Below are 27,996 nucleotides of genomic sequence, written 5' to 3'. Positions count from 1 at the left end.
ACACATGAGAGGGATTAACTCGACTTTTTAATCATCATATCAACAAATATGGACAAATTAGCATGTAGATAGACACATACATATTTTGACATCTTCTCAAGGGGAAATTGTTCACATTCAGCATCAGCTCATCATTTCTCCTGTGTATATTGATCCTCTGAGGATTCTTCAAGTAGCTCATTTAAAGTTCTGCAATTATGCATGAAACACTACAACTGAACCACCTCCAACATATCACTCACAGGTGACGGTGGCAGAAAGGACGACACTGGACAAACTGCTGGACATTATTGACAATGCCAGCCACCCCCTGCACACCGTCATCAGCAACCAGAGGAGCCTGTTCAGTGGAAGGCTGCTCCTTCCCAAGTGCAGGACCAACAGACTCAAGAACTCCTTTGTCCCGACATGGCCACAAATATTACAGAGAGGTAATTCAATTAATCGCTCTGGATAACCAGCTCATCTCCGTGGTAGAGGATCAGGGTTTTTGAATCCCCGGTATGCCCTTATCACCTCGGCATTACATCACATTGACTCCACTTTCCAGTTACAACGTGCCGTATGCGCACTAGTTTCGTGGGTCTCGTACAGCAGAGCATGTAAAACAGCCGATACAGGAGATGCTGAACACTGTGAAATAGACAAGCAACACATTCAGGTCATTTAACATGACAACGTAAGGAATATGAAAAAAGCAGTGATGATATGGACGCACCAAGCGTGTGCTGCGTCTCACACACTTCAGCTGCTGTACACGAGGGTCTGCTGTCACAGTGCAGCGTCACACACTCACCTGCTAACACAAGGAAGGTGGAGGACAATACTGTAATAGCATATGCAGAATAAGACAGAACCGTATGAAAGTATAGACTTTGTTTCAACAAAATAAAAACAATATAAAAGGAACAGCTTGGATGCAGGTACTTTTTTTCTTAATGCAGCTGTATTATCCAGGAAAATATTAGTTCAGGGAGTTTATTGTTTACTGTTTATTGTTTAACTTCCTATACTTAGTTTTGTACCCCCGTTTTTCTACTTGTAGGCTGCTGGAAATCCAATTTCCTTGTGGGAGTCATCCCAAAAGGATCAATAAAGAGAAGTCTAAGTCTATACTTTGGAAAAACAAGGCTACTCGCCTGTACGTGTCATCAAATGTCTCGTCAAAGCAGACTGATCAGACAAACTTTCCCCAGGCAAAACTATGGTTTCTCAACTGTGTGAGTTCTCATGTGCCTTTTCAAAGCAGATAGATCAGAGAATGTTTTCCCACAGGTGTTGCAAGAATACGGCTTCTCACCTGTGTGGGTTCTCGTATGTTTTTTTAAGTCACCACAATACCTGAAAGTCTTCCAACATATTTTGCAAGAATACGCCTTTTCACCTGTGTGGATTCTCATGTGACTTTTCAAACCAGATGAATCGGAGAATGTTTTCCCACAGGTGTTGCAAGAATACGGCTTCTCACCTGTGTGAGTTCTCATGTGATGTGTCAAGCCACTGGTTTGGTTAAAAGTCTTCCCACATGTTTTGCAAGTAAACGGTTTCTCACCTGTGTGAGTTCTCATGTGAACTATTAAGGAACTGGTTTTACTAAATTTCTTTCCACATGCTTTGCAAATAAACGGTTTCTCACCTGTGTGAGTTCTCATGTGACATATTAAGTGACCTGTTTGATAAAAAGTCTTCCCACATGTTTCGCAAGTAAATGGTTTCTCACCTGTGTGAGTTCTCATGTGACGTATTAAGTGACCTGTTTGATAAAAAGTCTTCCCACATGTTTTGCAAGTAAACGGCTTCTCACCTGTGTGAGTTCTCATGTGACTTTTCAAACCAGATAAATCGGAGAATGTTTTCCCACAGGTGTCGCAAGAATACGGCTTCTCACCTGTGTGGGTCCTCATATGTTTTTTTAAGTCACCACAATACCTGAAAGTCTTCCCACATGTTTCGCAAGTAAACGGTTTCTCACCTGTGTGGGTTCTCATGTGCCTTTTCAAACTAGATGGATCAGAGAATGTTTTCCCACATGTGTTGCAAGAATACGGCTTCTCACCTGTGTGGACTCTCATGTGGATTGTTAACTGACTAAGAGTCCTGAAATCTTTACCACATGTTTTGCAAGAAAACGGTTTCTCGCTTGTGTGGATTCTCAGATGTGCATTCAATTGGGACGTAAACTTGAAAGTCTTTCCAAATGTATCACATTTGAAGGACTTTTCACCTGGGTGAGTGTTATGTTGAATGTCTGATGAGTTTTTTGCATAATCACTGTGACTTTTGCTTCTGTGATGTCTATTCTGTTGCTTCTGCTCTCCATCTCCAGCTGATCCTGAGTCTCCATGTTCTCCTCCTTTCTGGTCTGGGCTCTCAGCTACATGAGAGTTGTTAGAGAGGAGCTGGTGGTCACTTGTTGGTTCTGCTTCACTGTGGTCACTTTCCTCATAAGCTGGAGTCAACATGACGGTATCCGTCTCCACCTTCAGTACAAGCTGCTCTCCCTCCCGACTGGTGCAGAGTTCCTCCTGTTCCTCTTTAATCTCTGGAGGCTCTGGGTCCTCTTGGTCCAGACTGGAGTTCCTCTCCTGGTTACAGAGCTGCTGGTCAGCCAGAACCTCCTCCTCCTTACAGACATGTTGCTGTGGGAGCTCTGGAGGGACACACAACAAAAGACAGACAATATTTAATCAACCAATCAACCTTTATTTATCCTCCAGAGATCATTGAGAGGCAACCCTCATTTACAAGGTCATCAAGGCCCACAGAACAAAGGCCGAATAACAACAAGTAGAAATGCTCAGAAAGTTTCAATAGCTTCCATCTCATCTGACCCACTGACTCCAAATCAGTGCCGAAATGTCTTCCTAACAGGTTGAATGAGACACACCTCTTTCTGTTGAGTTTTAGTGCTCCTCACATGTTTCGGAACGTTTTGTGTGTAAAATCATCATTTTCTGAGCGGAGTTTCGCCGCGGTCTTCTATAGAACGGAGCCCAGCCGTGCAGCGGACACTCAGAACCTCCGGAGTCCCGGAGTGGAATGAACCAAAACGAGGGAAAGACTCGTATGTTCGCTCCATGTAGTGAAACGTGGCTGCGATGCATATGTCCCCCTCTGTGGCCACTCCAGGGCTCTGAACATTAGTGTTATTAAAATAAGAAACTTTTACTCACCTATCCTGTGTAACTTTACTTGGGGTTTCCAGCAGATATCCAGCATGACGCGCTGCCGATCGATCTCTTCCTCGTACTGGACGATAGTTGTTTTAAAAACTCTGAATATTTCTTCAGCAGCAGCAGTTAGTAAGTTCCAACTGAACTTATTGTTCTTTAATTACTCATTCAATAATGAGCTGCGCTGTGACTCAGTACCGTCTTCACTTCATTCATTACACACAGCCAGCTAATGCTGCTAGCTGCTTCCGTTTACCTCCGCTGGGTGTCACGCTCTAAAGTTCCGACTGAGGAAGTGCGGAGGCTTTTAGTTCCGTTTCAGACTGAAAACATTTAATTCAGAACATGTTTAAAATAAATCTGACTACAGTTGTTAACTTCAAGACAATGATTGGGCCAACAAATGTTCTCCAGTTGCTAAGCAGACTCAAAAGACTTTTAATATTTTTTTCCATTTCTTACATGTTATTTAAATTCATGTAACTATAATTAGCACCATCTTTATACTCTTTTCACACAGTGTGTTTACACTAAGTTTGTGTGCTCCTTGTATTAAGGTGTAGACCTACTCTGCTTAATTCCACAAAGAAATGTGGTACTCTTTTCTAAACTGCTACTTTGAACTAACAGCTAACTTACTAAAGTATTTAACATATAACTAATATGTTAAATAAATTATTCAATATTGTTGTGACGTTTAGTTCAGATCTTTTTTCTTTACATAGTACCACTCAACAGATGTAATCTGCAGAGAGGATTTATCTTTACAGATTATGTTTCTTTTCAATAGTTTCTATTGGTTAAAAAAAACACTGCCACTGCCATTTTCACAAAACTATTTCCTTCCCCTTTCATACACCTGCTGGTCATCACCTGTGTCTCACCTGTATGTTGTTTGCTATCATAATGCCTCAACTAGTTTATGGCCCCCCACTACATTATGGCACCAACAGACATATCGCGAAGTCCAGTCATGACCTGGATGAATGAGAATATGCATGGATATCTTAATTAGTGGTGAAGTCAGTATTATTATTGTTATTATTGTTGTTGCTGCATGTGTCTGCTAGTTAAAATAATAGACAACTTACAACATGATGTTTGTGTAGATGATTTATGTTGTTAGTTTGGTAATTTTTATTATTTTGGTGACATCCTGCCTGCTATAACCAGTTTCCTCTACAATGTCTACAGAATTTTGATGATTCAGCTCTGTGGAAAAAAATTCTGGCAGCAGAGACGATGGCTCTGTAGCTTGTGCCTAATGAAGATAGACAAGTCAGGGATGTAGGGATCCTCATTGAAGGCTCAATCATACTCAACCAACTTGGGGATCTCAGCAGAGCCTGCTGCTACTTGCTTGGACCTCAAATACCCCAAAACTCTGAAATGCATTTTTCAAGTATTTCAAAAGATGCTGGTTGAAGTGGAGGCTGGAAATCTGTCAACAAAGGTGCCACGACTGAAAAACAATGTAATGATATAGTTGTCTGTGGGGGAGATGAGCACAGATGAGACTCATACACAACTGAATCTGCATGTAAGGCAAAAAACAGACTGTACCCGCAGTAATTAGTGAGGTTCTTCTGGACAGAAACTTGGACAATCTATGGCTTAATTTCATCAAACCAGCTACAGGTGTTGTCTGACTGATTGCAGGATATGAAGTTTTTTTTTTTATTGGACATTAACATTTTCCATGTGTGTAACTTTTTGGTTACACACATGGATGCTACTGTAAAAACTACAAGTATTTAACATATAACTGTTTATATAAAAGCAGGACAGGAGGAGCGATAACAAGTGGGACACATGAGAGCGATTAACTCCACTTTTTAATAATGTTATAATATTTTGACATTCAGCATCAGCTCATCATTTCTCCTGTGTATATTGATCCTCTGAGGATTCTTCAAGTAGCTCATTTAATGTTAAATTTCTGCAATTATGCATGAAACACTAGAATTGAACCACTTCCAACATAATTTGGAAATACAAGGCTACTCGCCTGTACATGTCATCAAATGTCTCGTCAAAGCAGACTGATCAGATAAACTTTCACCAGGCAAAATTATGGTTTCTCACCTGTGTGAGTTCTCATGTGAGCTATTAAGGCACTGTGTTGCTTGAAAGTCTTCCTACAAATTTCATAGATAAAAGGTTTCTCACCTGTGTGGGTTCTCATGTGGACTGTTAATTGACTAAAAATTCTGAAATCTTTACCACATGTTTTACAAGTAAAGTTCTTCTCACCTGTGTGGGTTTGAAGGTGTGCATTCAATTGGGACTTAAACTTAAAAGCCTTTCCACATGTGTCACATTTGAAATACTTTTTACCTGGATGAACGTTTCGGAATGTTTTGTGTGTAAAATCATCATTTTCTGATCAGAGTTTCGCCGCGGTCTTCTATAGAACGGAGCCCAGTCATGCAGCGGACACTCAGAACCTCCGGAGTCCCGGAGTGGAATGAACCAAAACGAGGGAAAGACTCGTATGTTCGCTCCATGTAGTGAAACGTGGCTGCGATGCATATGTCCCCCTCTGTGGCCACTCCAGGGCTCTGAACATTAGTTTTATTAAAATAAAAAACTTTTACTCACTGTAGTAACTCATGGGAGACTTCTTGCCGAACACGGGGGAAGTTTATTTTGTTCCTGACGAACACAATGTATCTCTCAATCACACCATTTCTCACAGTACAGAGGACTTATACTCTTCTTCTTCTCATCTATAGAATTCCCTATAGTGAATTTCCGTCCATAACTGTACTTGTGGAAACGTTTTATTCCAAACATCACTGCAAGTCCTTGCTTATCCAGTTGTGAATAATTCTTTTCAGCTGCGTTTAATGTTTGTGAGGTGAATCCTATGGGTCTCTCAGTTCCATCTGGCATGTGATGTGACAGCACGGCACCTACTCCATATGGTGATGCGTCACATGACAGCACAATGTCCTTCTCTGGATCATAATGCACAAGTACTTCAGCGGACTGCATCAGTTCTTTTGATTTTTCAAAAGCAACTTGTTGTACCTCTCCCCACTGCCACTTTGTGTCCTTTTGTAGCAGTTTGTGCACTGGGGCGAGAACCGTTGACACACTGGCCAGGAACTTGTTGTAATAGTTTAACAGTCCAAGGTATGCCTTCAACTCTGTCACATTTGAAGGTGTGGGTGTCTCTTGGATTGCTTGCACCTTCTCATGGACTTGGTGCAGTCCTGTTGCATCCACTTTATGACCCAGGAACATCACTTCCTCATTCATGAATAAACACTTGGCTCTTTGAAGTTGGAGACCAGCTTCCTGTAGCTGTTTCAGCACCATGGCCAAAGTCTGCAGGTGCTCTTAGTCGTCTTTCCCTGTGAGGAGAATGTCATCCAGGAAGATGGTCACATGAGGAATGCCCTGCAGCAGTCCCTCCATGGTCCGTTGGAATATTGCTGGGCTTGATGAAATGCCAAACGGTAGCACTCTGTATGTGAACAACCCCTTATGCGTGTTTATGGTCACATATTTCTTTGCTTCCTCTTCCAAAGGAATCTGGTGATAGGCATTTCTAGACTTGTAGTCAAGACCGCCTAAACCGAGACCAAGACACTACCAAGACCAGAGAGTATCAAGACCAAGACAAGCGCAAGACCAAGACAGACCAAGTCAAGACCAAGACTTGTTCAGCTCAAGACCGAGGCCGAGACCGAGACCAAAAAAAACCCAACTATTTTTTAGCCATTTTGTATGAGTTGTAGAACATAAGCGTCACCACGCATGGTGGTGGCAGTGGTTTTCAGCGGGAAACACTGAAATCCAAATCCAATGCTACAGCCTTTCGTTAGCTGAAGTCAAAGCTATTCAATGGCCAAACGGGGGACGAGCGCCAACGCCGCCCGTGTCACAAAATGCATGTGATTGGTACCAACTGTGTCTGCCTGGATATTATAGGTTACACATCCCTTCGAGACCGCTCGGCCAGTCCGAGACATTGCGAGACCGAGAGATCCAAGACCGAGACAAGACCGAGACCAAAGACAGTCGAGGCTGTGACAAGACCAAGACCACAAAAAAGCGGTCTCGAGAACTACAAGTCTAGGCATTACTCAGATCTAACTTTGTGAACTTCTGTCCACCTGAAAGCGTAGCAAACAATTCCTCAATTCTGGGAATTTGGGTACTGTTCAAGTTTTGAGATCTGATTTACAGTCAGTTTATAATCGCCACACAGTCTTACCGTGTCATCTGTTTTTAATACAGGGACCACAGGTGCGGCCCACTCCGCATGTTTTACTGGTTCAATAATCTCCTGGGTGAGAAGACGGTTGAGTTCAGCCTCAACTCTTCCTCTCATGGCATATGGGACGGGCCTGGCCTTAAAAAACCTGGCGGCTGCTTCCTTGTCCACATATATTTTCACTGGGGGGCCTCTAAATCTTCCCAGTTCATCTTTGAAAACCTCCCTATACTCCCCCAGTACATCCTCTAAAGTCTCTTTTTTTGCTTGGTGGATTTGGGGATCTGGTCTCCAATGTACCTCTTCTGAGGTCTCTTCCTGGACGTGATGGATCTGGGGTACTGATCTCCACTGTAAGCCTAGCCTCCTAATCCTGTACCTGCCTACCAGACTGGGGACTGAACCTGCTACAACTACTACTGGTAAATCTTGCACTAACCCTTTGTGCTTCACTTTAACTAGCTGCTCCCAAGACTTTAACTTTATGCCCTGTGTACGTTCTGAGTCTCACCCGACATTGGTGTGGTTTTGGTGCCTCTTTTCCCCCTAAGGTTTTGAACACCGAGTGGTTCATTACTGTTACCCCACAACCTGAGTCCATCTCAAACTGTGTGTCTGTCTCATTAACCGTCAATGTCACTATAAATGGCTCCTCAGCTGGGACATCAAGTTCATCTATTTTGTACAGTGTGAACATGACTTCATCTGTATCAATGCCATCTTTGTCATCCTCCCTCTGGCTGACACAATTTGCTCCCTCAGTTCTCCCCTGCTTACCTGTTTGCAATCCACCCCCTCTAGTCTTTGAATCACTAGCTGAGCATTTGGACCTACACACTTTCTGAATGTGGCCAACCTTACCACACTTATGACAGGTCTCTTTAATAAACCTACAGTCCCCAGCCCCGTGCTGAACACCTCCACACCTGTAGCAAGCCTTCTGTTGATGCTGCTGCCTACTGGGGGTCTGCTTTGTTGACATTTTGTGCACTGCTTGAGGTGCCTTCATGTGTGAGGGTGCAAACTCCAAAGATTGTAAGTCCTTTACATCTTTGCCGGCAGTCTCAATGGCCTGGGCCAACTTCAGTGCCTTGTCGAAGGTCAAATCCGGCTCTGACAACAGTCGGCGCTGTATATTGTCATCTCCGATGCCACAGACCATTCTGTCACGTATCATCTCTGATAACTTGTCTCCATAGTTGCAGTCTTGTGCTAATTTCCTCAGAACAGCAATATATTCCATAACTGTTTCTCCATGCTTTCTGTTTCTGGAATTAAACTTGAAACGCTGCACAATCTTGCTGGGTTTTGTTATGTTCTAATAACATGGTCACACTGATACATGGGGTTTGCTGTATGTTGCTAAATAGTGGTTAAGGTGCCTTTAAGAGAATGTGTGATTATTATGGGATGCAATGTTATGTGTAATGCGCGGGCATTGGAAACGAGGAAGTGTTGATCTACACATGAGACTGAAGTAAAGTGCAGTATATGTTCTGAAGGTAAACGTGTGTGCGTGTCAGTTTTTCACACATAACATTTGGTGACTAGGATGGCTGGATTTAGCCTTCTCCCACCCAAAGTGTTTCTTGTGGTGCCCGTGGAACCCGCAGTACCATGGATGCGGTGGCTGACAGGTTTTAATGCCTATGTTGATGCGCTCGGATTCTCCAACGACCAGCTTCCCGACAAGCGAAAGACCACTATCCTCGTCCACTGCCTCGGTACCGAGGGCCAGCGTGTTCTTGGAGTGCTTGGCTCAGCAACAACTTTCGAGGCTACAGTAAAACTGCTGACGGACCATTTCTCCGGAAAACAACATGTCCTGATACGGCGGTACAGACTCAGGAAGCGCCACCAACGACCCGGCGAGTCCATACAGACTTTTGTAGCTGATCTACGTGAGCTGGCACGAGCCTGTGAGTATGGAGCATGCATGACCAAATGATCAGAGACCAACTGATAGAAGGCATGTCATGTGACAAGATTCGCGAAAAACTGCTTATGGAACCTGATGATTTGACACTGACTGATGCAATCAAAATAGCATTACAAGTGGAATGTGCTCTACAATGCTCTATTCTGCTGACCAGCCCTGCTCACCACGCAGCGTTAGCACAACAGCTGCAGCGCGCAGAAACATCACAGTTTTCTCGCCCACTGATAGCGATGACAGCCTGCCTGTGCAACAAATTGTCAGGCCTAGGCTGGAAGGAGGACTCAGAAGCAGGGCGAGAACAGTTAAACCAAGATTTTATTCTGAAACCTGAGTTTCTCCTGAGAGATGAGTGACAAACAAAATGGCTATGAAACTCTATATAAAGCGGGACAAGAAGGGGAAAAGGGAAGGGGGATGAGGCGAGGAGAACACAAAAAAACAAAAAACAGAAAGCGCTCCAAATGGAGGGAAAAATAAAAGGACGAAAACTGATCTACTCTGACGAGGACTAAACTATGATATTAGCAACAAAGAACGCTCCAAAAGGGAGGATACAGGGGCTACAAAAGATTACTCTGCACTGAAATATCTAATAACAAAGAACAGAAGGCGCTCCAGAGGAGGAAATCAAACAACAACCAAAAATGCAAAATAACAGAAAACACTCCCAAAGGAGGAAAATCAACGGCAAACAAAACCTAGCTTCACTCTGAGCTGGAAAAAGTTACAAAATAAGGAATCACTCTTCTGAGGAAAAAAAACAAAGGAATCGAGAATACAAACACTCTTGGTCTTGGAAACAATGTCTGTGGCAAGGGCTTGAGGTACACGCAGGACGAAATTACTCTGGCAACGAGACAGGGGAAGACACAGACTATATACACATCAGGGGAGGGAGCACAGGTGAGAACAATCAGGGATTAGGGGAGACGTCAGACCGGTGACACAGAAGGAAGTGCAAGTGACCTGAAACGAGAGGAGAGTTACTTTTCAAAAGAAAACATGAAATTCACAAGACAGAAAACCCAAGACAGGACGAACCTCACCGCGGTGTGACACAAATGAATAGACGGCGCCCCACTGTGGGCCCCAGACGCAATTGCAGCAACTGTGGATCCAATTCTCATACTACAAGAGCATCACAGTGCCCTGCCCGTGGACAGGTTTGCAGCAACTGTTCTAAATTTAACCATTTAGCTTACGTCTGTCGTTCAGCTCCAACCAATGAGGCACAGCAGCACAGGCTTCCCGAGTCCACTTCCGGAAACACAGAGATTAGTAATATCCGTTCTACACGAGTATCATTCAAAACTTGAATAGTGCAGCTGGGGGAGGTAAGCGTGCCACTCTTTCTGGATACCGCAGCTGCGGCATCACTCTTCAATTTGGCCACATACAAGAAATTCTTTTCCTGCATGCCACTGGGACCCCCATCCACAAGCTTGCGGGGATATGCAAATTCTGCCATTGAGATGGTGGGCACCATTGACCTGCCTGTCCGCTATGGTACAACGCACCTTCCCTCCTTCCCTTTTCATGTGGCACAGCGGGGGACCAACCTTCTTGGCCTTGATCTCTTCATTGCACTGGGCTTCTCCCTGATGGACAATAGTGGAAGAGCTATAATGCAGGTCTCGCCAATTATGTTCGCTGTTCGACGGCCTGGGTTGCTTAACAGCATTCACTCATTGGCCCCTGGTTGACCCTGCAGTGACACCAGTTATTCAACCCCTCAGGCGCCTGCAACTCACCTTCCGGGAGGGCGTCACTGCAGAGCTCACCTCCCTGCTAGAAGAGGGCATCATCGAGCCAATAAATGCAGCACATTGGATCTCAAATCTGGTGGTCGCACAGAAAAAGTCAGGGGGTTTCCGGGTCTGTGTGGATCTGCGACAGGTCAGTAAAGCTATCATTCCAGACAAATACCCTTTACCTTCAGCTGAGGAGCTCACCTCTCTTTTCCATGGATCAACAGTCTTCTCAAAGTTGGATTTACGCCAGTGCTACCTGCAAGTTCCCCTTCATCCGGCTAGCCGGGACCTGACAGCATTTGTGACACACGCTGGGGTTTTCAGGTACACACGCATGCCGTTTGGCCTTTGCTCTGCCCCCAGCTGCTTCCAAAAGGTCATGTCCACAATTCTCGCTGGGGTCCCGGGGACAGCAGTTTACCTGGATGACATTGTGGTACATGGGCCAGACCAAGCCACCCATGATGCCTGCTTACACAGAGTGTTTGTGGCGCTCACCAAATATCAACTGACACTGAACGTGGAGAAATGTCTTTTCTCAGTACCGGCTGTGGACTTTATTGGATTCCACCTCTCAGCCGATGGCATTGCACCTCTCTCCTCCAACACTGACGCAAGACAACACATCCCTGAACCAACCTCCACCACACAGGTTGCATTGTTTCTGGGAATGACGGCTTATTATTTGCGTTTCCTGCCCAACTACTCACAAACGACAGCACCCCTCCGGCAGCTCCTGAAGAAGGAGGAGCCGTGGGACTGGTCACCACAGTGCACTGAGTCCTTTACCATGCTGAAAACACAATTAACCTCATCTCCTGTCCTCGCCCATTTCAGCCTCTCCAGCCCAACCTGCGATGCCTCCACTGCTGCAGTTGGAGCCGTCCTGTCGCAGCTTCATGACAGCACGGAGAGGCCAATCGCCTTCGCATCTCGGGCCCTGACACCCAATGAGCAGCGGTACTCCGTGGGTGAACATGAAGCATTGGCCTGTGTGTGGGCATGCGAGCGGTGGCACATGTATGTCTATGGCCGTCATTTCACCCTCAGGATGGACCACCAGGCCCTCACAACAGTGCTCTCCACGTCAGGTTCGGGACACAAGCCTCTCCGACTCCATCGTTGGGCGGAACGCCTCTGGCAGTACCACTATGACCTCATCTTCATGCCGGGCAGGGAAAATGTGGTGGCAGATCTCCTCTCTCGCTCCATCGCAGCCCCAAACCCTTCTGTACCATCACACGATGAAGAACCAGCTCTCATCTAAACGCTCTATATACCATTACAGCCAGTAGTCACACTGGAGGAACTGAACACTGAATCAGGAAGAGACCCAATACTAACCAAACTGTGCACTTACATCAGAAACGGCTGGCCGTCCCGCATCCCTGAGTTGAAACCGTTTGCTCGGGTGAAAGATGAGCTCTCCTGCTGGGCAGACACGTGTCTCGAGGGGGCTCTGCACCGTCATCACAAACACTCTGCGTGCAGGGGTCCTGTCAATGGCACATGAAGGACACCTGGGAATCGTGAAACTCAAGCAACGGTGCCGTGAGTTGGTGTGGTGGCCAGCCATCGACCACGATATTGAGCATCTGGTCCAGCCTCCTCAGTGGGAAAACCGGACCCCCACCAACCCCTCCTCTACAACCACTCCCCTGGCCTTCACGCCCCTGGGAACATGTACATCTGGACATCTGTGGGGAAATCCATGGCCGTAGTGTTCCCTACCACCAGCGCTTCCTGGTGGTCGTTTATGACCTTCACTCTAAGTGGCCGGAGGATGTGCCAGTGGGGACGGTGACGTCACACGTCACGGTCCCGATTCTGGATGGCCTCTTTGCCCGCTGGGGTGTGCCTCGGGCCATAACAACAGATAATGGCCCGCAAATAACATCTGCGGAGTTCTCTGACTTTCTCGCCAGCAGGGGTGTCAAGCACATCCAAACCACTTTTTACCACCCACAGGCCAATGGTGGAGTAGAGCGTTTCAATGCAACACTGAAGAATGGAATTCGTGCACACCTGGCCCAAGGCTGTGCATTCAAGGAGGCACTCAACCAGACCTTGCTGCACTACAGAGCAAGCCATCACTCCCCCACATTGGTATCACCAGCGTTTCTGATGCTCGGACGAGAATTAGGACTGCCACTGCACAGGCTCCAAGCACCACATAGTGACTTCCCCACACCCTCCCTGACCCAAATCCGAGAGACTGTTGCTGCACGGCAGCGGGAGACGAGGGAAAGGGTTGACAAGAAGGGCAGGGCGAGGCCACCGTCCCTTCAGTTCTCTGACTGGGTCAGGGCTCGACGGCCACAGCGACACAACAAGATGGCCTCATTCTGGTCCCAACCCAAACAGATCAGTCACCTTCTTGGCCCTGCCACATTTCTGCTCAACGACAGATCACGGTGGCATGCTAGTAGGCTGAAGAAAGTCCCAGCGCCCCTCTCTGAGTACTCGGCCATGGAGCGAGCCCAGTCACCATTCCCCTACAACATGGCCACTGATCTGGGCCCACCCCCTGCCCACATACGGTTTGGGGTTGAAAATGGTCCTTTAATAACTTGACAAGTTCATCGAACGACTTGTCTCCTGGCTTAGCGGGGCTGACTAAGTTCCTCCTGAGGCTGTAAGCCTGACTGCCCACTGAACTGAGCAAGATAGCTTTCCGTCGACCTGCATCGTCGATCTCATTAGCTTCAAAAAAATGGTGGAGCACTTCACAATATTCCTCCCACGACTGGGTTTGGCCATCAAGGGAGCGGTGCTTCCTACCCTAGCTGCCACCATGCTTTTCTTCCTTGGTTACAAAGTCTGGTTCTTAGCCACTTAGCAGTGAGTCTTACTCATTCGTCTGCATCCACACGAGGCATCCGCTGTGCTTTATCCTTGTCGCAATTTATGTAGTAACTCACGGGAGACTTCTTGCCGAACACGGGGGAAGTTTATTTTGTTCCTGACGAACACAGTGTATCTCTCAATCACACCATTTCTCACAGTACAGAGGACTTATACTCTTCTTCTCATCTATAGAATTCCCAACAGGTAACAACTTTACTCATCGCCCCCTAGTGGACCTGTGAACATATATGTTTATATTTCTTTTAATTCTTCACACTTGCTACACTCACCTATCCTGTGTAACTGTACTTGGGGTTTCCAGCAGATATCCAGCATGACGCGCTGCCGATCGATCTCTTCCTCGTACTGGACGATAGTTGTTTTAAAAACTCTGAATATTTCTTCAGCTGCAGCAGTTAGTCTTTCGTTGACAAACTCTCTCAAACTCTCAACTGAACTCATTATTCTTTAATTACTCATTCAATAATGAGCAGCGTTGTGACTCAGTACTGTCTTCACTTCATTCATTACACACAGCCAGCTAATGCTGCTAGCAGCTACTGTTTACTTCTGTTACCTCGGGTGATCTGAAGAGTAGACAGAGCCGCTATGAACAGAACAGAACACTATGGTGGCTGTGAAGGCCCATAGCACTTGAAAAGTAAACAGAAAAAAAAACAATTTTAACAACTTTAACGGTTGATTCACAACAATAAATGTCTTTCAATGCAAACAACGCGCTTGAAACAATAAATTAATACAAAAATATAAAGTAATGTAATTAAAAAGATTATATAGGACTAATAACAATGACAGGATGGGAAGAGACAGAACCAGATGCTTCCCTTTAAGTAAGTGTGGGAACGTAAATGTCCCATGTCCAGTAGACATTAAACAGCCATAAACAGCCCTGTAGTGTGCATCACAACTGACGGTACCCTCAGTTAAGAGGTTCGGAGTTAACTCAATGTATACATTCCCATCTAAGTATAGAGAGACCTGCCGAAGAAGGAGGAGCCGTGGGACTGGTCACCACAGTGCACTGAGTCCTTTACCATGCTGAAAACACAATTAACCTCATCTCCTGTCCTCGCCCATTTCAGCCTCTCCAGCCCAACCTGCGATGCCTCCACTGCTGCAGTTGGAGCCGTCCTGTCGCAGCTTCATGACAGCACGGAGAGGCCAATCGCCTTCGCATCTCGGGCCCTGACACCCAATGAGCAGCGGTACTCCGTGGGTGAACATGAAGCATTGGCCTGTGTGTGGGCATGCGAGCGGTGGCACATGTATGTCTATGGCCGTCATTTCACCCTCAGGATGGACCACCAGGCCCTCACAACAGTGCTCTCCACGTCAGGTTCGGGACACAAGCCTCTCCGACTCCATCGTTGGGCGGAACGCCTCTGGCAGTACCACTATGACCTCATCTTCATGCCGGGCAGGGAAAATGTGGTGGCAGATCTCCTCTCTCGCTCCATCGCAGCCCCAAACCCTTCTGTACCATCACACGATGAAGAACCAGCTCTCATCTAAACGCTCTATATACCATTACAGCCAGTAGTCACACTGGAGGAACTGAACACTGAATCAGGAAGAGACCCAATACTAACCAAACTGTGCACTTACATCAGAAACGGCTGGCCGTCCCGCATCCCTGAGTTGAAACCGTTTGCTCGGGTGAAAGATGAGCTCTCCTGCTGGGCAGACACGTGTCTCGAGGGGGCTCTGCACCGTCATCACAAACACTCTGCGTGCAGGGGTCCTGTCAATGGCACATGAAGGACACCTGGGAATCGTGAAACTCAAGCAACGGTGCCGTGAGTTGGTGTGGTGGCCAGCCATCGACCACGATATTGAGCATCTGGTCCAGCCTCCTCAGTGGGAAAACCGGACCCCCACCAACCCCTCCTCTACAACCACTCCCCTGGCCTTCACGCCCCTGGGAACATGTACATCTGGACATCTGTGGGGAAATCCATGGCCGTAGTGTTCCCTACCACCAGCGCTTCCTGGTGGTCGTTTATGACCTTCACTCTAAGTGGCCGGAGGATGTGCCAGTGGGGACGGTGACGTCACACGTCACGGTCCCGATTCTGGATGGCCTCTTTGCCCGCTGGGGTGTGCCTCGGGCCATAACAACAGATAATGGCCCGCAAATAACATCTGCGGAGTTCTCTGACTTTCTCGCCAGCAGGGGTGTCAAGCACATCCAAACCACTTTTTACCACCCACAGGCCAATGGTGGAGTAGAGCGTTTCAATGCAACACTGAAGAATGGAATTCGTGCACACCTGGCCCAAGGCTGTGCATTCAAGGAGGCACTCAACCAGACCTTGCTGCACTACAGAGCAAGCCATCACTCCCCCACATTGGTATCACCAGCGTTTCTGATGCTCGGACGAGAATTAGGACTGCCACTGCACAGGCTCCAAGCACCACATAGTGACTTCCCCACACCCTCCCTGACCCAAATCCGAGAGACTGTTGCTGCACGGCAGCGGGAGACGAGGGAAAGGGTTGACAAGAAGGGCAGGGCGAGGCCACCGTCCCTTCAGTTCTCTGACTGGGTCAGGGCTCGACGGCCACAGCGACACAACAAGATGGCCTCATTCTGGTCCCAACCCAAACAGATCAGTCACCTTCTTGGCCCTGCCACATTTCTGCTCAACGACAGATCACGGTGGCATGCTAGTAGGCTGAAGAAAGTCCCAGCGCCCCTCTCTGAGTACTCGGCCATGGAGCGAGCCCAGTCACCATTCCCCTACAACATGGCCACTGATCTGGGCCCACCCCCTGCCCACACACGGTTTGGGGTTGAAAATGGTCCTTTAATAACTTGACAAGTTCATCGAACGACTTGTCTCCTGGCTTAGCGGGGCTGACTAAGTTCCTCCTGAGGCTGTAAGCCTGACTGCCCACTGAACTGAGCAAGATAGCTTTCCGTCGACCTGCATCGTCGATCTCATTAGCTTCAAAAAAATGGTGGAGCACTTCACAATATTCCTCCCACGACTGGGTTTGGCCATCAAGGGAGCGGTGCTTCCTACCCTAGCTGCCACCATGCTTTTCTTCCTTGGTTACAAAGTCTGGTTCTTAGCCACTTAGCAGTGAGTCTTACTCATTCGTCTGCATCCACACGAGGCATCCGCTGTGCTTTATCCTTGTCGCAATTTATGTAGTAACTCACGGGAGACTTCTTGCCGAACACGGGGGAAGTTTATTTTGTTCCTGACGAACACAGTGTATCTCTCAATCACACCATTTCTCACAGTACAGAGGACTTATACTCTTCTTCTCATCTATAGAATTCCCAACAGGTAACAACTTTACTCATCGCCCCCTAGTGGACCTGTGAACATATATGTTTATATTTCTTTTAATTCTTCACACTTGCTACACTCACCTATCCTGTGTAACTGTACTTGGGGTTTCCAGCAGATATCCAGCATGACGCGCTGCCGATCGATCTCTTCCTCGTACTGGACGATAGTTGTTTTAAAAACTCTGAATATTTCTTCAGCTGCAGCAGTTAGTCTTTCGTTGACAAACTCTCTCAAACTCTCAACTGAACTCATTATTCTTTAATTACTCATTCAATAATGAGCAGCGTTGTGACTCAGTACTGTCTTCACTTCATTCATTACACACAGCCAGCTAATGCTGCTAGCAGCTACTGTTTACTTCTGTTACCTCGGGTGATCTGAAGAGTAGACAGAGCCGCTATGAACAGAACAGAACACTATGGTGGCTGTGAAGGCCCATAGCACTTGAAAAGTAAACAGAAAAAAAAACAATTTTAACAACTTTAACGGTTGATTCACAACAATAAATGTCTTTCAATGCAAACAACGCGCTTGAAACAATAAATTAATACAAAAATATAAAGTAATGTAATTAAAAAGATTATATAGGACTAATAACAATGACAGGATGGGAAGAGACAGAACCAGATGCTTCCCTTTAAGTAAGTGTGGGAACGTAAATGTCCCATGTCCAGTAGACATTAAACAGCCATAAACAGCCCTGTAGTGTGCATCACAACTGACGGTACCCTCAGTTAAGAGGTTCGGAGTTAACTCAATGTATACATTCCCATCTAAGTATAGAGAGACCTGCCGGTCCACTTCAGATGACATCATTAAAGTCACGCAACACACACACTCGAGTGATATTTCACCAGTGGTGTTAGGCAGACCCGTCCTGTTCTTCTCTCACTGAATGGAGGGGCCCTCAGTCCCCACAAGTAAACAACTAGGAAGTAGGCCGGTATGAACGAATGGACTTAAAAAAGGACTCATGCACCAGGGAACAGGGTGGTACTTGGCTTCTCAGCTAACAAGGCTGCCTCATTATTGAGAGGTGTGAGCTGGTTGATGTCTTCTACTGCAGGTTTGAGAAGCCAACATTCACAACCAACACCCTCTCCAGCATCAAACAACCCTTATCACCCCCTGCACCACCCTCATCCCTCCCTACTGACCCCCCACCATCACTCAGTATCTGTGAAGAGGATGTGTGTCAGCTCTTCAGAAAACAGTAGACAAGGAAACCTCCTGGTCCAGACGGCGTCTCACCCTCCTGTCTGAAGGTTTGTGCTGACCAGCTGGCCCCCCTCTTCACCCAGACCTTCAACAGATAACTGGAGCTGTGTGAAGTCCCCTCCTGCTTCAAAAGCTCCACAATAATCCCGGTCCCCAAGAAACCACCAATTTCAGGACTCAATGACTACAGGCCCGTGGCGCTGACGTCTGTGGGCATCAAGTTGTTTGAGAGACAGGTGTTGAGCTACTCAAAGGACATCACAGGCCCCCTGTTGGACCCCCTGCAGTTTGCATATCGGAGTCAGAACAGGTCAGTGGATGATGCAATCAACATGGGACTGCACTACATCCTACAACACCTCGACTCCCCAGGGACACATGCTAGGATCCTGATTGTGGACTTCTCAGCGTTCAACACCATCATCCCAGACATCCTCCACTCCAAACTCACCCAGCTCACTGTCCCAGCCTCCATCTATCAGTGGATCACAAACTTCCTGACAGACAGGAGGCAGCAGCTGAGGCTGACACAACAGTTGTCAGCCTCATGCTTACAGACGAGAGGTGGAACAGCTGGCCCTCTGGTGTGATCAGAACAATTTGGAGCTGAACACGCTCAAAAATGTGGAGATGACAGTGGAGTTCAGGAGTAGCCCCGTACACTGCCCCCCATCACCATTTTCAATAACTCCCTGTCTGTTGTGGAAACCTTCAGGTTCCTGGGAACTTCCCAGGACCTAAAGAGGGCCCAAAATGTAGACTTCATAATTAAAAAAGCCCAGCAGAGGATGAACTTTCTGCCCCAGGAGCTGCTGATCCAGTTCCACATGGCAATAGTCCAGTCTGTTCTCTGCACCTCCATCATCGTCTGGTTTGGATCAGTCACCCAACAGGACAGGAACAGACTGCAGAACAAATCACTGGTGCTAAACTGCCCACCATCCAGGACCTATACACATCCAGAGTCAGGAAACGGGCAGGAAACATCTCTGCAGACCCATCAGACCCTGGACAGAAGTAGTCCCTCTCAATAATGTGAACAAGTGCCTTCTAGGAGCCCTTTTGTGCTGATTGAAGGCTCACAATTTTAGGAAAATGTTCCATAATTCCTGGAGGCTAATAATGTTGACCTCAACTGTACATGGAAGCTACTGTAAAATCTACAAGTATTTAACACATAGCTGTTTATATAAAAGCAGGACAGGAGGAGCGATAATAAGTGGGACACATGAGAGCGATTAACTCGACTTTTTAATAATCATGTTAACAAATATGGACAAATCAGCATAAAGATAGACACAAACATATTTTGACATCTTCTCAAGGGGAAATTGTTCACATTCAGCATCAGCTCATCATTTCTCCTGTGTATATTGATCCTCTGAGGATTCTTCAAGTAGCTCATTTAAAGTTAAAGTTCTGCAAAGTTTCTACTTGTAGGCTGCTGGAAATCCAATTTCCTTGCGGAAGTCATCCCAAAAGGATCAATAAAGAAAAGTCTAAGTCTCAGTCTATACTTCGGAAATACAAGGCTACTCGCCTGTACGTGTCATCAAATGTCTCGTCAAAGCAGACTGATCAGACAAACTTTCCCCAGGCAAAACTATTGTTTCTCACCTGTGTGAGTTCTCATGTGAGTTGTTAAGTTACTGGTTTGAGTAAAAGTCTTCCCACATGTTTTGCAAGTAAACGGTTTCTCACCTGTGTGAGTTCTCATGTGACGTATTAAGTGACCTGTTTGATAAAAAGTTTTCCCACATGTTTTGCAAGTAAACGGCTTCTCACCTGTGTGTGTTCTCATGTGCCTTTTCAAAGCAGATAGATCAGAGAACTTTTTCCCACAGGTGTTGCAAGAATACGGCTTCTCACCTGTGTGGGTTCTCGTATGTTTTTTTAAGTCACCACAAGACATGAAAGTCTTCCAACATATTTTGCAAGAATACGACTTCTCACCTGTGTGGGTTCTCATATGACTTTTCAAACCAGATGAATCGGAGAATGTTTTCCCACAGGTGTTGCAAGAATACGGCTTCTCACCTGTGTGGATTCTCATGTGATGTGTCAAGCCACTGGTTTGGTTAAAAGTCTTCCCACATGTTTTGCAAGTAAACGGTTTCTCACCTGTGTGAGTTCTCATGTGACATATTAAGTGACTGGTTTGGTTAAAAGTCTTCCCACATGTTTTGCAATTAAACGGTTTCTCACCTGTGTGAGTTCTCATGTGCCTTTTCAAAGCAGATAAACCAGAGAATGTTTTCCCACAGGTGTCGCAAGAATACGGCTTCTCACCTGTGTGAATTATTGTATGCATTTTTAACCCACCACAAGACCTGAAAGTCTTCCTACAGGTGTTGCAAGAATACGGCTTCTCACCTGTGTGGACTCTCATGTGGATTGTTAACTGACTAAGAGTCCTGAAATCTTTACCACATGTTTTGCAAGAATACGGTTTCTCGCCCGTGTGGATTCTCAGGTGTGAATTCAATTGGGGCGTAACCTTAAAAGTCTTTCCAAATGTACCACATTTGAAGGACTTTTTACCTGGGTGAGTGTTATGTTGAATGTCTGATGAGTTTTTTGCATAATCACTGTGACTTTTCCTTCTGTGACGTCTTTTCTTTTCCTTCAGCTCTCCATCTCCAGCTGATCCTGAGTCTCCATGTTTTCCTCCTTTCTGGTCTGGGCTCTCAGCTACATGAGAGTTGTTAGAGAGGAGCTGGTGGTCACTTGTTGGTTCTGCTTCACTGTGGTCACTTTCCTCATAAGCTGGAGTCAACATGACGGTATCCGTCTCCACCTTCAGTACAAGCTGCTCTCCCTCCCGACTGGTGCAGAGTTCCTCCTGATCCTCTTTAATCTCTGGAGGCTCTGGGTCCTCTTGGTCCAGACTGGAGTTCCTCTCCTGGTTACAGAGCTGCTGGTCAGCCAGAACCTCCTCCTCTTTACAGACATGTTGCTGTGGGAGCTCTGGAGGGACACACAACAAAAGACAGACAATATTTAATCAACCAATCAACCTTTATTTATCCTCCAGAGATCATTGAGAGGCAACCCTCATTTACAAGGGCATCGAGGCCCACAGAACAAAGGCCGAATAACAACAAGCAGAAATACTCAGAAAGTTTTAATAGCTTCCAGGTCATCTGACCCACTGACTCCAAACCGATGCTGAATTGTATTAATACACTGGGTGATTAGGCCACACTTTGTTATATGGACTTTTCTGCTCCTAATATTTGTCATTAATGTTTTTAAGTGAAATGTAATTTTTCCCAATAGCTTCCATCTCATCTGACCCACTGACTCCAAATCAGTGCCGAAATGTCTTCCTAACAGGTTGAATGAGACATACCTCTTTCTGTTGAGTTTTAGTGCTCCTCACATGTTTCGGAACGTTTTGTGTGTAAAATCATCATTTTCTGAGCGGAGTTTCGCCGCGGTCTTCTATAGAACGGAGCCCAGCCGTGCAGCGGACACTCAGAACCTCCGGAGTCCCGGAGTGGAATGAACCAAAACGAGGGAAACACTCGTATGTTCGCTCCATGTAGTGAAACGTGGCTGCGATGCATATGTCCCCCTCTGTGGCCACTCCAGGGCTCTGAACATTAGTGTTATTAAAATAAGAAACTTTTACTCACCTATCCTGTGTAACTTTACTTGGGGTTTCCAGCAGATATCCAGCATGACGCGCTGCCGATCGATCTCTTCCTCGTACTGGACGATAGTTGTTTTAAAAACTCTGAATATTTCTTCAGCAGCGGCAGTTAGTCGCTCGTTGACAAACTCTCTCAAACTCTCAACTGAACTCATTGTTCTTTAATTACTCATTCAATAATGAGCTGCGCTGTGACTCAGTACCGTCTTCACTTCATTCATCACACACAGCCAGCTAATGCTGCTAGCTGCTACTGTTTACTTCTGTTCTTCTTCTTCTTTGGTGTTTAATGGCAGTCGGCATCCTTAATGTTGCATATACCGCCATCTGCTGGACTTTTCTCGTTTTCTCTTCTTCTATATCCTTGTAATTAATCCAGTTGATATAAGAAAACTGAAGATGATTCTCCTCCCTTCTCTAGATTTTCCACATTCTATAATATTATTAAAGTTAATTTCCCTTACTCCCACCTTCCGCAACCCTGTAGCCATCATCTCCCTCTCCCGTTCATAATCAGGACATGCCATCACCACATGTTCTACTGTCTCCCTCTCCCCACAGTTACACAAACCCGTTGTATGTTTGCCTATCAGACTAAGTGTGCTGTTCAATTTACTGTGCCCTATTCTCATTCTGCTCATGATTACTTGTTCTGTTCTATCATCTCCATAACATCCTATATCTCCTACTACACTTTGTAATTTATATAGATGTCTCCCTTTTTCCTCCTGCTTCCAATGTTGGCTCCTTTGATTATTTGTTTACTTCTGTTACCTCGTGAGTGATCTGAAGATCAGACAGAGCCGCTACAAATCACGCTCCCTACAAAACACGCCCATACGACACTACGGTGGCTGTGGAGGTCCAGAGCACTTAGAAGGCAAACAGGAAGGAAACAACTTTAACGGTTGATTCAATGCAAACAATGCGCTTGAAACAATAAATGAATACAAGAATATAAAGTAATGTAATTAAAAAGATTATATAGGACTGATAAAAATGTCAGGACAGGAAGCGACAGAGGAAGGTGAAGAAGGCTACAGGTCCAGGTGGGATCAGCTCCAGGCTCCTCAGGTCCTGTGCAGACCAGCTGTGCAGGATTGTGGAATATATCTTCAACCTGAGCCTGAAGCTGGGGTTAGGATTAGCACCAAGATGTTTAATTCATCAACATCTTGACTAACATCAACTTTTTCCATTTCCTTATCATTAATCTGCTTACAGAATTTGTCTCCTCGTACTTGGCAATTGTAGGAGACTATACGGCCCTCACATGGACGGCACCATAGATATAAATGTAGGGGACTATCACTGCTTGATAATAAAGGTCATTAATCACTGGTGATTAATTTTACACTCGTAGATGGGGCACCACCTCCGTTGTTTGATTTACTGGAATAGGCCGGAGGGAACTATTCCAAACATCTAACTGTACAAGTTTGACTTGGACAGCTAGACTATCAATTTCAAATCAATTTACTCAATCTCAATATTCTGAAGCATTGAATTCTTTGCACGTATCCATCGGTTCTCCACTTTAAAATTAAGTTCCAGACAAAGACAAATGATTATATATGTTTATTGACTAAATAATTTGGGGTAACATAAATGAACTGACAATTTTAGACGAACAACAGATAACAGAAAAGGTAAAGACTGTAATAAGCAAGAAATAAATTATGTGACCGTCGGCAGATGGTAAAGTTAAAGGGTCGGGTTTATATATATTAAATATTACGGGAGTAATTTTTAATACTAACGAGACCCTAACCTCAACTTTCTTAAGTTCATAAGATAGAAGTCAGAACTTTAGACACCACTCATTCTCACGTGTGTGGATCCAGCTGCATGAAGACGTTCAGCCTGTTTGGTCTGGGAGTCAGGAGGCACTGAAGCTTGGTCTCTTTGAGAGTTCTGGGTTGGACCACGGCACGGCGCGTCGGTCCAATAGCCAGAGGGAAGGCCGGTACTCTGTTGAGGAACTCTTGGTCCGGAGGCCCAGCGGGGTTTCCTGCCTTGGAAGCGCTGGGGGCAGAGTCGATCTCAGCTGGGAGCACACAAAGTCTCTTTTGTTGGAGACTCCTTGCACGGCTTCTGAGGCAGACGATGGACTGCAACGTTCTTCATCAGATGATCACAGTCTTGAAAAAGACTTTTTCTTGATGTTTCAAGGTGGTTCTCAAGTTCTGATCCTTTCAATAATTCAGCTTCTTCTGGATCAGGCGGTGATACTTTAACGTTATATTAAAATCAAATTAAAAATCAAAAAGAAAAGAATTTGTTCTATTAAAGACTTGGATAAAAGTAGAGCACTTAAAGTAGTTATTCAATTCGCTTTTCTTAGAGCTTGTTGCAAAAATATAAGTAAGGATTACTTTAAAAATAAAAATAAAAATGAAAAACAAAGAAGTGAAGAGAAGAGAAGAGAGAAGCAGGAGAAGACAGAGAAGTGTAGTGAAAGAATAGCAGTGACCGACATCATGACCGAAGTCAGGGCCGAAGGTGGCGTGCAGAGCATCTTCTCTGTTTTTATGAGCTACAGCAGACAGACTGAGAACAGGGGGTAGGGCTGGCTGACAATACTCCTTCTGTGTTATGAGTTTTGACCGACAACACTTTAATTTAACTACACTTTTGTTTTAATGTTTCAAAATCGTGTTTTAACTTCCCAAAAACTTTACCATTTTAAAAGTCGAATTTTTGTCTTTGTTAAAAGATGTAACATGGTTATGAGCCAAGAATGAAAGAATTAAAAACATGATTAAGGCATAAAACAATAAAGTACAACATAAACAATAAAGCATACAATTCACAGTAGGACCAAGGACTTATACATATTCCTTGTTCTATCTTAACAAAACATATCAGACATTTAACTGGTAAATAACACAAGTATTACACACAAAGAGGATCATGATATGTAAGTCTGTGCCCTCGCAAAGGTGGAGGCTGTTTTCTCTCAAACCCCAAATGCATTAAGTAATAAACTTCATTTGGGCTTGACAATAACATGGGAAGGATCTATTGTATGGCCTTCTTAGGCTATTTGGGTATCTGATAAAATTAAGAAGATGAAATTGTAGTTAGTAGTTATTCAGAACATAATGAAATGTGGATGAGTATAGGGAATGCAGCAAAGATTGAAATGTCACAGACAGGGTAATAAAAACTGCTTGGCCTGTGAGGGGGGGCTGGGTCATCTCTACCCCAACCAACATCTACCCCCAGTTCCTGTCATCTGATGTGAAGAGAGAGAGGACTCTATTGTGCTTAGTCGTTAAATTAGTAAGAGAGGGTCTCCGGTGATCTGTTTATAGCAAGAGGGCAACACATCGTCCTATTCTATAGAGAGAAGAGGCCTCGTGCTGGACCTCGTTTGGCCTGAGGAAGAAGGAGTTCATCTTCTTTGGAGGGGGGAAGAGAAACGAATATTCGGTCAAACAGATAGGCTTTGTTTGTTAAATTAATCTTGTCTTCTGGTTGAGAGGTGAGAGGTGAGAGGACGGGGAAAGGAAGCAGAGCCTCGTGATGGAGACATAAGGGCTGTTGTTCCTACACAATGATGCAATGTAAAGTGGTTCTAGACACTGTGAAACACTTGGAAATAGCAGGATAGCCTTCCCTCTTATTATGAGCCTCCACGATCTTCATTCTGAGCTCAAGAATGATTTCCTTTGTCTTTGGCATGGTGAGTAAAAGTAGTCCCTCTCAATAATGTGAACAAGTGCCTTGTTCCTAGGAGCCCTTTTGTGCTGATTGAAGGCTCAGGTGTTGTTAGGAAGCCAGCTGACTGTACAGGTGTGTTTTGAAAGCAAAAAAAAAAAAATCACATGAGGTCTAACATTTTTGACATTACAGAGAGGTAATTCAATAATCGCTCTGGATAACCAGCTCATCTCCGTGGTAGAGGATCAGGGTTTTTGAATCCCCAGTATGCCCTTATCACCTCGACATTACATCACATTGACTCCACTTTCGAGTTACAACGTGCAGTATGCGCACTAGTTTCATGGGTCTCATACAGCAGAGCATGTAAAACAGCCGATACAGGAGATGCTGAACGCTGTGAAATAGACAAGCAACACGTCCACGTCATTTAACATGACAACGTAACTAATATGAAAAAAGCAGTGATGATATGGAGGCACCAAGCGTGTGCTGCCTCTCACACACTTCAGCTGCTGTACACGAGGGTCTGCTGTCACAGTGCAGCGTCACACTCACCTGCTAACACAAGGAAGGTGGAGGACAATACTGTAATAGCATATGCAGAATAAGACAGAGCCGTATGAAAGTATATACTTTGTTTCAACAAAATAAAAACAATATAAAGGAACAGCTTGGATGCAGGCACTTTTTTTCTTAATGCAGCTGTATTATCCAGGAAAATGTTAGTTCAAGGAGTTTATTGTTTACTGTTTATTGTTTTACTTCCTATATTTAGTTTTGTACCTCCGTTTTTCTACTTGTAGGCTGCTGGAAATCCAATTTCCTTGCGGGAGTCATCCCAAAAGGATCAATAAAGAGAAGTCTAAGTCTAAGTCTATACTTTGGAAATACAAGGCTACTCGCCTGTACGTGTCATCAAATGTCTTGTCAAAGCAGACTGATCAGACAAACTTTCACCAGGCAAAACTATTGTTTCTCACCTGTGTGAGTTCTCATGTGAGTTGTTAAGTTACTGGTTTGAGTAAAAGTCTTCCCACATGTTTTGCAAGTAAACGGTTTCTCACCTGTGTGAGTTCTCATGTGACGCATTAAGCTACTGGTGTGGTTAAAAGTCTTCCCACATGTTTCGCAAGTAAACGGTTTCTCACCTGTGTGAGTTCTCATGTGAGTTGTTAAGTGACTGGTTTTACTAAAAGCCTTCCCACATGTTTTGCAAGTAAACGGTTTCTCATCTGTGTGAGTTCTCATGTGACGTGTCAAGCCAATGGTTTCATAAAAACTCCTCCCACATATTTGGCAAGTAAACGGCTTCTCATCTGTGTGAGTTCTCATGTGAACTGTTAAGTTACTTTTTATATTAAAAGTCTTCCCACATGTTTGGCAAGAATACGGCTTCTCACCTGTGTGAGTTCTCATGTGGACTTTCAAACTAGATGAAACAGAGAATGTTTTCCCACAGGTGTTGCAAGAATACCGCTTCTCACCTGTGTGGATTCTCATGTGAGCTGTTAAGGCACTGTCACGCGTGAAAGCTTTCCCACATATTTTGCAAGAATACGGCCTCTCACCTGTGTGGATTCTCGTATGTTTTTCTAAGGCACCACAAGACCTGAAAGTCTTCCCACATGTTTTGCAAGAATATGGTTTCTCACCTGTGTGAGTTCTCATGTGACTTTTCAAACCAGATGAATCGGAGAATGTTTTCCCACAGGTGTTGCAAGAATACGGCTTCTCACCTGTGTGGATTCTCGTATGTTTCTTAAAGTCACCCCAAGACCTGAAAGTCTTCCCACATGTTTTGCAAGAATATGGCTTCTCACCTGTGTGAATTATTGTATGCATTTTTAACCCACCACAAGACCTGAAAGTCTTCCTACAGGTGTTGCAAGAATACGGCTTCTCACCTGTGTGGACTCTTATGTGGATTGTTAACTGAGTAATAGTCCTGAAATCTTTACCACATGTTTTGCAAGAATACGGTTTCTCGCCCGTGTGGATTCTCAGGTGTGAATTCAAGTGGGACTTAAACTTAAACGTCTTTCCACATGTGTCACATTTGAAGGAGTTTTTTGCATAATCACTGTGACTTTTGCTTCCGTGATGTCTATTCTGTTGCTTCGGCTCTCCATCTCCAGCTGATCCTGAGTCTCCATGTTCTCCTCCTTTCTGGTCTGGGCTCTCAGCTACATGAGAGTT

General features: G+C 45.2%; 2 protein-coding genes across 2 annotated transcripts; both read right to left on the bottom strand.

Moving 5' to 3' along the window:
- Positions 1-9: 9 nt before the first annotated feature.
- On the bottom strand, positions 10-4,078 carry LOC115593016 (gastrula zinc finger protein XlCGF57.1-like). Its single transcript, XM_030436331.1, has 3 exons — positions 4,058-4,078; positions 3,184-3,327; positions 10-2,435 (listed from the first exon to the last, which is right to left on the bottom strand). The coding sequence occupies exons 1-3, from the start codon at positions 4,076-4,078 to the stop codon at positions 1,203-1,205; spliced, it is 1,398 nt and encodes a 465-aa protein (XP_030292191.1). The 3' UTR covers positions 10-1,202.
- Positions 903-27,772, bottom strand: LOC115592701 (zinc finger protein 37-like). Its single transcript, XM_030435754.1, has 2 exons — positions 26,758-27,772; positions 903-1,193 (listed from the first exon to the last, which is right to left on the bottom strand). The coding sequence occupies exon 1, from the start codon at positions 27,640-27,642 to the stop codon at positions 26,767-26,769; it is 876 nt and encodes a 291-aa protein (XP_030291614.1). The 5' UTR covers positions 27,643-27,772; the 3' UTR covers positions 903-1,193; positions 26,758-26,766.
- Between the last annotated feature and the right edge of the window lie 224 nt (positions 27,773-27,996).

The sequence above is a fragment of the Sparus aurata genome, chromosome 12 (assembly GCF_900880675.1).
Source record: "Sparus aurata chromosome 12, fSpaAur1.1, whole genome shotgun sequence".
NCBI classification, from domain to species: Eukaryota; Metazoa; Chordata; class Actinopteri; order Spariformes; family Sparidae; genus Sparus; species Sparus aurata.
Note: the sequence above shows the minus strand (reverse complement) of the source record. Positions and strands in the feature narration are given on the sequence as shown.